We start from the raw sequence: 12,652 nt of genomic DNA on the forward strand, positions 1-12,652 counted from the left end.
GAACCTTCTCAGAATCCCAGCTGTGGCTGTGGTGGAAGGGACCGAGGATGGCTTTGCCGACAAGGTGACATATGGCACTCTATTGTTACCAAAACATTACCCCCCCCCTCCGTTTTGGTTTCGCACATGGCCACACCGACGGGTGACGTAGGCGCATCTCGACCAGGACTCTATGCGTGACAGACTAACACGTGTGCCCTGTGCGCATTGTTCTGAAAAAGGTATCCACCCCGCCCCCAGTGTAATATTTTCTTTGTCTGGGGAGAGTAGGAATTTAAGCCCACTCATTAAAACCAGGGGGAAGAAGGCGGGGGGGGAGGGGTTGGCTGGGCTGGGCTGCGCTGTGTGAATGCGGGTTAAAGGATGGTGCAGTGGGCCACAGGGGGGATGGACCGTTAGCACAGCTGGGCGGAGCACAAAGACACGGACGCGTCAGAGGGGGGGGACGGGGAGGGGAGCGAGAGACAAAGAGAGAGTGAGGAGGAGAGAGAGAGAGAGAGAGAGAGAGGGAGAGGGAGAGGGAGAGGGAGAGGGAGAGGGAGAGGGAGAGGGAGAGGGAGAGGGAGAGGGAGAGGGAGAGAGGGAGAGGGAGGGAGAGGGGAAAGGAGAGACAGAAGGAATCAGGGAGGTGTCCATTACTATTCCACAGGAATCAATGAAATGCCATTTAAGGGTGAAATGCAGAATTGGCACAAAATGGCAGAGGGCCTCCACAGTTCACTCAAAGCCCACACAGCAAACAGCTCTATTGTTTATTACAGCAACTCACCCAGGCCCCTGAATCCACATGGCCACTGATGGGGCCAATCTTCTACGTCACTGCTGGACGCCCAGACATTTTAATTCAGTGGATACGACTATGGGCTTGTCCCATTGTTCACTTTAATTCAATTTGCTTTTGTTTGTATAGGACTAGGCCTCAAACTTTTTACAGAGAACACCACAAAGATACTCTACATAAAAGCAGGAAGTAGAAAAATTGGGAAAGGAGTCTGAACCCTCCCCCTTCCCAAACACCACCAAAAACACCAGCAAGAGCAAAAACTGGTGGAGAGTAAATCCCAGTGGAAATCTCTGGAAGAATCTCTGGAAGACCCCCAGCTGGGTGGAGCCTAGTATCCAACCTGATACGAGTAGTTCAAGATAGAGTACATGCTAATAGGCAGGTAAAGGGTAATTATGGAAGCAGATAAACATAACAGAGATTAGCCTGAGGTATTACAGTACACACGCTGTGAAAAAAAAAGAGCATATTTATGCAGGTCAAGAAAACAAGGCGACACTTCTAGCGCTCCAGACAGCATCATGGCATCTGCGAGCGGCATTGTCTGAATCGACGTGTTCTACTTTTCATTAATGCTACGCACCCAAGCCAGCTGGGCTTGCATCCCCCGTTCCGGCCCCCAGCCGGCCTGACCCACCTTTGACCTCGACGGTCACATATGTCACATTCTCTCTCTCTCCGTTTCTCCCATGGTAACAGCGCGGCGTACACGGGTCAACAGGGCTGTAGTTACCGAGAGCGTCTCTGAAGTAATTGCGGGTGGGCAGAAGTCGCCTCGGATAGTAATAGGTAGTTGTTGTTTTTCAGTTCTCAATAGTGCATCACAAGGCTACTTGTAATAAGTTGGATTTGCTAGGATGGTATTTTCGCTACTTTCGTTTAGCTATGCAAGCTGTTTATCCTACGTAAGTGTAAATCATTAGATCGCATTGTGCTGAAGAAAAATGTTTTTTCAATATATCCGATTAATCAAATAGGCCTTATCTTTGTTGTATTCTTAGCACTTGACATTTTACTTCCCCTCTAGGGCCTTTCAGCGCACTTGTCCCTGGTATGGGTATGCACTTTGCACTTTGTTGTACATCGCCCTGGATAAGAGTGTCAGCCAAATGCTAGTAATGTAATGGATATATGACCGACCGAAGTAAATCCCTTCCCATATTTGTTCATTCAAAATGTGCTTAAAACATAGCTACATTCTTAAGTGTAAAAGTGACAGTTGTTGGCAATATCTTATAACAAATGTAGCCGGTCCAGTTGCTGTTGTAGGATTAGCGCGCATGGAATGACTTATCACGGAGACGTGTTCGGCAGCCAGGCGTCTCGCCAAGAAGGGTGTAAGGGGGCGAACCGCGCCGGGCACATCTGTTAAATGGGTGCGCTCAAGCGCCCAAAATGCTAGCGCTTCATTCCGATGGATAGCCCCACCCGCCCCCACCATTTCCCAAATATCTCACTGCACCGCGGCCACTAGAATCTAAGGGCAGAACCAGTACAAGTGCTCAAGTGCTCTCAGTAATAAATTATGAGTCCGCACACAGCCAAGGGGCCCCCATTGGAGAGAGGGCGTGTGAATCAGTGAATCCGGTTTATACAGTCAAGTCCATAACGGACTGAATTCCACCGTTGCCGTAACGATCGCACTCAAGTCTTAGGAGAAATCTCACTGCTATTGCACCCAATAGAGGTATTTTCTTGACAGTAAATACGTACTGGTGAGTATGTTGGCATTGCTTACCACAGCGCATTGCCCTGCGAAAAGCAGCGTATGTGTCTGCATGGTGACAGGTCACAGACCGGACTGTTGTTCCGTAATGAGGGACATTTGCATCATTTCAAACTGCCAGACTGTGGTGTGGACATATTCCAGTACGGCCACCCTAACAGCACAACAGCTGGACTGTATCGTATGTACCCACTGGACAAAGAGTCAGCATGACTCCAGCAAGGACTTCAGCAAGGCCAGTATTAATGGGCTGAATGTGTGTTGTGTTGTGTCAGCTTCACAATGCTGCATCCTGCTGAAGTGTACTCACAGGAATGACAAGAAAGTAATCATTCATTCATTCATTCATTCATTATCCTAACCGGCTTATCCTGAACAGGGTCGCAGGGGGGCTGGAGCCTATCCCAGCATACATTGGGCGAAAGGCAGGAATACACCCTGGATAGGTCGCCAGTCCATCGCAGGGCACACACACCATTCTGTCACACACTCATACCTATGGGCAATTTAGACTCTCCAATCAGCCGAACCTGCATGTCTTTGGACTGTGGGAGGAAACCAGAGTACCCGGAGGAAACCCACGCAGACACAGGGAGAACATGCAAACTCCACACAGCGAGGCCCCGGCCGATGGGGATTCGAACCCAGGACCTCCTTGCTGTGAGGCGGCAGTGCTACCCACTGCACCATCCGTGCCGCCGAAAGTAATAATGCAATTACAATATTGCTACGAATTACAGTAACACTATCTTACATTCATAATAATATGGTTTATAACAACATTAACTATACACTCAGTGACCAGTTCATTAGGACTTGTACACCAGCTTGTTGCAAATATCTAATTAGCCAATCGTGTGGCAGCAACTATAAAATCGAGGTTCCATTGTTGTTCAGTTGTTTCGGGGGAGAAATGTGATCTACTGTAAGTGACATTGACCGTTGAATGACTGTTGGTGCCAGATGGCGTGGTTCTGAGCATCTCAGAAACTGCTGATCTCCTGGGATTATCATGCACAGCAGTCTGTGCAGTGTACAGAGAACGGTGTGAAAAACATCCAGAGGGGGCAAAAGTACATAGTTAATGAGAAGTCAGAGGAGAAGGGCCAGACTATTTAAAGCAGACAGGAAGGCAACAGCAACTCAAATAACCACACGTTACAACAGTGCTATGCAAAAGAGCATCTATGAACACACAGCACCTAGAAGAGGATGGGCTACAGCAGCAGAAGTCATCCAGGAAAATAAGTACAAGTGTACACTAATATACACTAATATACACTCAGCGACCATCCACACACTTTGAAGAGAGGGTGTACATCTCTTAAATGTACAGCTTCATATATTTTACTCGTTATACTGATATCTCCGTCGTAATCGTGAGGAAACTTTTTCAAGCACAGTTTATGGAAACCGTCAGCAGTACCGTTGAAATTGCTATCATTTCCACAGACGGTACCATCCACCACGGACCGCAGGGCATCCGACGTTTGCGTGCCAAGCTGAAAAGAAGCGCGCTTCGGCTGGGATTCCAGAGGCAAGGGTAAGGGGCCGTCTTCCCCCCTTCGGAGGGACTGACTCACTCCCCCCACATTCGGGCCGCCCCACATGCATCACGGCTCCGCACTTCTCCACCGACTGCTAAACAAAACACAGGCGTGCTGGGCAAACCCCCCTCCCCCCACACCCAAAGAGACGCTACAATTAACCCGCGTTTAACGTGATGTCACTAAGATACGGCTCGGCGCTTGGAGACCGAACACAATGTTTAAGAATTTGAGGTTTGTTTTTTTTACCCGCCATCCCCACCAAATCCAAATACCAGCACCCATATATGGTCGTATTATAATCTTGCACCATCTAGATTATAATGTGCACGAAAGAACGGGAAGTCAAACAGATTCTGCCTCCTCCCAATTCTCAAAAATGCTCAGTTGTGACGCTGTCTTCAAGAAACCTTATTCGAGGAGGAATTAATGATGTGGTTTCAAAACAAGGCTGAAACATCAGTGCAATGAAAGAGGGTGCTGGATTGCACCCCTCTCGCTAGCTTCATCATTAAAGTAGGTGCTCAAACGCACTTCTCAACTGTGTGAACGAGCAGTACCTGTTTTAACGGTGCAACACTACCAATACACACCCAAAGCAAACACACTTATCAATCATAAGTCAACACACAGACCAATCACTAATTCTCTGCCACACCCTTTTTAAATGCCATTTCCTTGATTCCTGTTGAATAGTAATGACTACCCCTGCCCCCCGCCCCCACCAACACACACACACACACACACACACAAAGACCTGGTGCTTACATCTGGGTCATGATCTTGTGCAGGAAGATGCCATCCACAAGGTCCATGAACATGGACAGTTTATCCTCTGAGACGTTTCCCAGAGGCCCCAAGGTTTTCACCTGCAGAGAGAGGGAAATTTATGAAACAAAAATGCAAATGCCTGCCACAGTGAATTTTTTACATTTTATGACTGTCTGCCTTTGCTCTTTCTGTCATTTTTCCAGTCAAAACTGAAAAGCAAATGTATTTTTTTATCATTTTCAGTAAAAGATTAAAGGAGGGATGCAGATCACGTCCACAGCTAATTTTGACTGGCAATTACACCAAACCTACTTTAACTCAGAGATCACACCACGTGTGCACGCGCGTTTCTGCACGCAGCAACTTCTGAAACCACTCCGTAACTGAATTTTTCTCATTTGCATGCGCGCCCTGCCGAGTGAAGAGCTACGAGAGACCGGCCGTACGTGGTCAGCTCGCAGACAGACGAGACGGCGGCGGCAGCCCGGGAGGGACTCGCGCGTTCTCAACATCCCGACTAACGCTGCCTCTTTTCACGTTATTTGGACCGCATATCGATTTACTGCGCGGATCGTCGTTACATGACGGCAGCGAGGATCAAAGCCGCGGAGGGACTGGAAAACCCCCTTCTCTCAGGATGAAAGGGGTCGGAGCGCTTCGCAGGGCCTGAGCGCTGCTTTATGGGGACGAACATAAGACACCCTTTCCCCTGTGTGAAATCGCTACTTTTCCCGCGCTCTTCAAGTGAATCGTAAAAGAGACAGCGGTTCAGAACCCCGCTGTAGTCAATCGGCTGTGGTTCTGTGTCCACCCACTAAGCAGGCTTGGAGGGAGAGGGAGAGGGAGAGGGAGAGAGGCACTGGTTTGTGCACTCCAAATTCAACTGGGTTTATTAAATTCACCCAGCATGCTCCCTAAAGTACACTCTCAAAAGCACACTCCCTAAAGCACACTCTCAAAAGCATGCCCCCTAAGGTACACTCCCTAAAGTACACTCTCAAATGCACACTCCCTAAAGCACACTTTGAAAAGCATGCCCCCTAAGGCACACTGCCTAAGGCACACTCCCTAAAGCACACTTTAAAAAGCATGCTCCCTAAAGCACATTCTCTGAATCATGCCCCCTAAAGCACACTCTCTAAAGCACAGTCAAAAGCATGCTCCTTAAAGCGCGCTCTCTAAAGAGCGCTCTAGAAGCACACTTTAGAAACAGGGCCCTTAACCAGCACGAGCGGAAATACCCTGCCAGGTGCACTCATCTTCAGTTTCAAACACAGTCACACTTCCGGCCCTGCTCAACGACACACAGACAGGTCCCCCAAAACAGCCCTGAAGTCCCCACAAAAAGGCCAATAAGACACAACTTAATATTGGACTGCAGTTTAATCGTTTTAGAAGTCTCTAGCCTTTATCCAAAGCGCTGTACAATTGATGCTTCTCATTCACCCATTCGCACACACACACTCACACACCAACGGTGATTGGCTGCCATGCAAGGCACCAACCCGCTCGTCAGGAGCATTCAGGGGTTAGGTGTCTTGCTCAGGGACACTTCGATACAGCCCGGGATCGAACCAGCAACCCTCCGACCGCCAGACAACTGCTCTAACTGCCTGAGCCATGTCGCCCAATAATTGTCTTTCAATATTGGACGTTAGCGGGGACAGCAGACTTAAGAACAAGAAATTAAAAAAAAAAAAAAAAAAAAAAAAAATTAAAAATACAAAGACCGGGAGGCAACAGGAATTCCCTACCAATTTGCAGGGCAAACAGGATGTGGGGGTCAGGGTGAGAGAGAGTTTTGGCTGGCTCCTGGGGTTATTATTGACCTTGAGGTCAATAGCCAAGCAATTAGCTATCCTTATGCAATCGTCAACTGAATTTGCCCAGGTTTTAAAATGACATTATGGCCAGAGACCTGCTGAATATCCTCAGCATACTAAAGACCCAGCATAGCACTCATCAAAAGATAAACTTTGCAAATTAGCTGGCATAAATCAGTCACAGACAATGAGACCATGTACAACGTCATTATACAACAACCGAGTAAAATAAAAGCACTTGAAATTACATTTAATAAAGTTTCCCTTACATTTCTCATCAATAACATTTTCTGGTGTTCACTTGTTTGTAGGATTTGTTTTACATAAACTTTGGCAGAAAAGCAAGGTAGCCCAGGAATATTTATTTTGAATAATAAAACGATGCTTTATGACACCCGGGTTGCTGGGTCAATTTATGCTGGACAAACGTACGTTTTGCCGCAGTGTTCTTTTCCTGTTTGGGGGCAATTCCATGAGAACACATTGTGATTTCAATGCCTAAATACCGGCCCATTATCACAAAAGACATTATCACACTTTGTATACTCAAAACTGTTCTGATAATGTAATTATGGATTTAGCTGTTGTTTTGCATGGCATTTTCAAAAACACTGAAATCTTTCGTTTTGGTAAAACCACACAGGCTTATTCCGCAATAAAGCAGTACTGATCTTTGGACTTTATACTTTCGGCCTCTGATATGGTTATTCACTTCAAAACACTTTCGCCAGTTTTCACGTAAAAGCATATCAGAACATAAATGAAATGTTTCAATGCGTTAGGTCCAATGAGTGAACAGCCTACCATAGCCTCCTATGGCAGTCCCAAGCCCACACTGTCGACTAAATTTCACATTGCACAGTGCTCAACTCGTTACTAAACACTAGTTTAACGTTAATACCGATTTGAAATTCAGCTACGCTCAAACGGTGCGGAAAGGTTATGCTGTAACTAAAGCTCATAAAAATGCTGACCTCGAAAAATTTTTTTGACAGAATAAGCCACCGTGTGAATTAATAAGTTCGGCGCACTTTAGTTTGCATTTTCGCTCGCAGGCTTGCTACCCCGATTCAGCTCACTACGTTGCCGTTGCCATAGCATGGCAGGTGAACATGAAACCACAGCAGCGAGCCTAGCTCCATCTTGCTAGCCGGCTAACTAGTTGAACACGATGGTACTTACCCAAACCACCAGCGGGGAATCCAAAAAGTTTGTCATGAGTTCGGACACTGTAACATCCATGTTTGCAGAGCTGTAAGATCCCACGATTAAACAGACAATGGTCTTCGCGAGGGCTCAAAGGAAGACACTCCAGAGGGCTAAGGATCCACGATATTACCATGCATGCTCGCTCCCCAGAGAACAATACCAGTTAAACCAGGCATCGCAGACCCGCCGTAACCGGTCAGTGCAGACTATCAAACCCCGGCTCAGTTTGTTGTCTGATCAATAATCTGCACCTTGTTCTCGTAAACTATCCGCTAACCACTGAGAACTCCCAAAAGCAGTATCTCAAATAAGTGTTGCTTTTTAGTTAAAGTTCAAAAGTGCTCCATCCTTTCCTCAGTTCCATCGGTAACCTATCAATGTTGAAAAAGAAACCAAGCTACTGGCAAGAAAAAATATCAGTAAAATATCACAGTTCCATATTCCATTCCATTTATTAAAAGTGCTGGCTAAGAACTCAGGAAGAAAACGTTGGCTTCTGTTAACTAAACTAGTTAGCTATGCCGTTAAAAATAGTTAGGTAGAAAGCAGAAAATGTTTAAAATAGAATTAGTTGGCCGTCAGGCGACTGATAAATCCAGATAGCGTTGCACAACTAGTGCAGTAGCGCGCTGCAATACGGAAGACGCAAAAAGTTACAAATATTACCGTTCAGGCAACTATGATCAAGCCCACCTCCTCACCAGCAAACTACCTCGCGCTATTTCTCTCAGCATCCAACCTGTAACCGCAAGAGCGACATCCCGTACTGACGTCTCCAATAGCCAATCAAAATTACGCTAGGGGTAGAATAAAAACGACCCGAGCTGGATCTTTGTCCGGACAGAAAAAAAAAATCACCTGACAAAAATAAATGTGTTTAATGTTTAACGTTGCAAAATCGCACCTTGTGCTGATCTATATTAAATAACTGCCATTGTAGGCCAGGTTAGTTAAAAATTTCAACAGAACCGCAATTCCTTCTTCTTGACTACGCTTGTAGCAAGACTATTCACAGTGGAATTTAAGTTTTGCCGGTGGTTGAAAATATTTCTGTGAGTAGCTTATGTCTAAAATAACAAAACGTTTGCAAGGAATTCAACCGACATTTTATGCAAACCCTTCATGAAAGTTGTCAACAGCCCTGTCCTTATTTCAAAGCACCAAGAAACGCATATGTATCGTCTTACTTGAACCTTTTAACGGCTCCTTAAATATATAGGCTAACTGTGCTATACTTGTCTTCAGTTTCAGTGCATATGTAAAACTCAATTAGGCTATTAGTATGAACCACAATTTTCAGTTCAGCTGTTGTTTTGGTCAATTTTGAAAGCAAAATTTAGATGTGTGTGTGCGCATTTATAGTGCCATGAACACTGCTTCTGGTGGGGGTTGATATAAGAAATAAAAATGTCCCTTACCTAAATTGATATCAGAGAGAATGAAAATGCTATATGCTTATTATATTTTAGCTACTGTAACTGTCTCATCGAATAGTGGACAAGAACAGTAGCCAATAGCCTTTCAAAAATTGTAAATTGTATCCTTGGTCAGCTCTGCCCTCTCGTGGTCACTTGCATGAAAACATGTACTTGGCACTTCTGAGTAGCCCACAATTGAAGTTCATCCATCCATCATCATAACCCGCTTATCCTGAACAGGGTCGCAGGGGGGCTGGAGCCTATCCCAGCATTCATTGGACGAAAGGCAGGAATACACCCTGGACAGGTCGCCAGTCCATCGCAGGGCACACATACCATTCGCTCACACATACCTATGGGCAATTGAGACTCTCCAATCAGCCTAACCTGCATGTCTTTGGACTGTGGGAGAAAACCCACGCAAACACGGGGAAAACATGCAAACTCCACACAGAGGATTCGAACTCAGGACCTCCTTGCTGTGTGGCGGCAGTGCTACCCACTGCACCATCCGTGCAGACACAATTGAAGTTCAGTACGTTCTTTCGCTGTAGGCTACTCTTTTCCCTGTAGGCTACTCATCGACACGTTGTAAATTCAATGACTCTTTGCCTAAATAAGCTATTTTACGTTTTAATTATACGTTTTACATACGTATCACAATGAAAGGGAATACACCAGATTTCGCAAAGCAATTGGTTATTTTCTACTGGTATGTCACTCATTAACGTCAAAAATCATAGATACGGTATACCTACTTGATTGAAAAGTGACAGTAGTCCATATATTATTAAAATCAAACTCTATTTGTAGTGAAAGTTACCAATTAATCAATCAAACGAACAACTAACTGGTGATCAATCTATCTATCAGCGGACACTCAAAGCGACGGACTAATTACAGGTTAAATGTGCTCCTTGGCAGGTATCAGTATAATAGCAATAGAAAGATAACAGGTTGTCTATATGTCATGAATATCTTTTTGATATACAGTCAGCTCCAGAATTACTGGCACCCTTGGTAAATATGAAGAAAGAAGGCTGCATATAATAATACAATTGGTAATACGATTTTAGTTAATTTAGTCAATCTCTAACGGAACTATAATGTGTCATTCGAACAGAACTTGCATTGCATAAAAATAACATTTTCCTCGCTGTGTGGATTATAAAGTAGTTAAAAGTGCTAGAAAAACATTGAAAAAGTATCAAAACGCACAATCTGTATGAATGCCGTTTGGACTTCTGTGACGTTGTGACATCACAACGATACGCTTATTTACATATGTCCGCGTTTAGCACTGCCAACCTTGAAGCCGGAACATATCCAAACGCTCAGCACACTCTTTTTTATGAAAGGATATTTTTATACATTTTGGTTTCACCGTGTATAGATTACAGTGGTGTTCATACACCCCTGATAAATCTTCACAAAGATTTATCTTCACAAAGATTTATCACAGTTGTTGATATAAACTTTATTTTCCAAAATGTGTAAAGTAGTGTGCTTTATCAATGATTCAATGGAATCAAAGTCTTTATTTTTCAAATAAAAAAAATATTTCCCCTAAAAAACTGGTTCCACAGTGATTGGCACCCCTTGTTTTAATACTTTGTGCAAACAACCCTCATTGATATCTTTGAGTTTGGACCACAGGTTTGGCTTCATAGCAGAGGCAACCAGATTTTCTACCGTGATTTCCTGGTCCTTTGTTGAATTCATTGTCCTATTGATCTTAAATGGTGCCCCGTGACCACTGGCAGCAAAATATCTCCAAAACATCAATGACCCAACTGCCATATTTGACGTGTGATGTTCTTCTCCTTGTATGCATTCCATTTTGCCTTCAAACATGTCGATGGTGTGTATGGCCAAAACGCTACATTTTTCTCTCATCTGACCATAGCACTTTCTTTCAGTCATAATTTCAATGAGGTTTGGCAAACTCCTGATGCTTGATCTTGTGCTCATTTAGGGCTGACTGTGCCACCCTTCCAAAGAATTCCAAGCAGCTCCCAAGCTCTGCTACCACAGTCATAGGCCATGACCAAAACAGCTGTGTCCTCAAAATATTTACTGTCCACTAAACATACTGCTACTTATATGAGTATGCAATTTGCTCCTGATTGCAGACCACGAGTACACTGAATAGGAAACTTAAATACACAAAACATTCTCTCAATATAGTGGACTATAATACACCGATTCTGGGGTTCCGCTAAGTGCATTTGCCAGCACTTTTCAGGAAGGAGGTCCCACTGAGAAGAAGAGGCGGAGACATTTTTGGGTCCAATCACAGTCCACAGATTAGGAAGGAAGATGGTGTAAAGTATTAATCTATTAATTATTAATCTGTTAGTATTAATTCATTAAAGTCTTTATTTTTTATTACAAGGGCAGGCATCTTATGACACTTCCGCCATACTGTTGGAAAATAGCATGGGGAAAATGTCTCAGTCTGCATTATGTTTAACAGACAACATATTTTTAGGACAGAGTTTTAGACATGCCCACACAAACACAAAATCGATAATGTTTGGGACAAAGACCCATTATGTCTTGATTTGCCTCTGATTGGAGCCCACTGTATTCCCCCCATTTCAGGGCACCATAATGATGTGGACACATGGCTCCACAGGCGTTTGTAATTGCTCAGGTGTGTCTAATTGCCTCCTTAATGCAGGTATAAAAGAGCTCTCAGCAGACTTTCCTCCATTTTAAACTATTATGAGAAAGTCCCCCATGGTATTTTGAAACGCAATTGTTCACTTGTGTTTACTTCCCTGTCCGTATATCTTGTCTAAAGATGTGAAACAATTGTGTCAATGTGGTAAGAGAGGAAATCAGGAAGGAGGAAAACACTTTTTGACAGCACTCTATCATCAAGACGAGTGAGGCAGTACCTGTTGCAGCCATCCAAGGCCAAACCATACCCTCCCATGTTTCACAGGTGGTATGCTTGGGATCTTACTTTTGGCCTCCACACTTCATCTGTCCATTTTCCAGAACTGCAGATTCTTTTAGATCAGAGGTCACCAACCCTGGTCCTGGAGAGCTACTGGGTATGCTGGTTTTCGCTGTTACTTTGCACTTAATCAATTAGAGCAGATGCTTACACAGCTAACTCGCCTCACATGGTTACCTGGGTCTCAACAGAGTGCTGATTTTAAGGTGAAAACAAAAAACAGCAGACCCTCTGTTTTAGATACTTATCAAACTGTAACCTGGCCATCCCAGTTCTGCTGCTAACTAGTGGTTTTTCAGTGTAGCCTCTGGAGGGCACATTATGAAGGGCGGTGTATTGTACTGCAGCTACGGCAAAGTACTATTAAGTAATACTGTCATGCAGTAGAGTACAACCCAGTTAAGATGCA

General features: G+C 44.5%; 1 protein-coding gene across 1 annotated transcript in view; it reads right to left on the reverse strand.

Annotated features, from left to right (window-relative positions):
• Positions 1 to 8,547, reverse strand: part of ccdc88c (coiled-coil domain containing 88C) — a 76,802-nt gene extending 68,255 nt beyond the window's left edge. The window contains exons 1-2 of the mRNA XM_061241244.1: positions 7,834 to 8,547; positions 4,826 to 4,926 (exon numbers count right to left, since the gene is read on the reverse strand). Of these exons, the coding sequence (XP_061097228.1) occupies positions 4,826 to 4,926; positions 7,834 to 7,893 (161 nt within the window). The 5' untranslated portion in view covers positions 7,894 to 8,547. The remainder of the gene's footprint in view (positions 1 to 4,825; positions 4,927 to 7,833) is intronic.
• Positions 8,548 to 12,652: the final 4,105 nt, after the last annotated feature.

The sequence above is a fragment of the Conger conger genome, chromosome 1 (assembly GCF_963514075.1).
Source record: "Conger conger chromosome 1, fConCon1.1, whole genome shotgun sequence".
In the NCBI taxonomy this organism is placed as follows: Eukaryota; Metazoa; Chordata; class Actinopteri; order Anguilliformes; family Congridae; genus Conger; species Conger conger.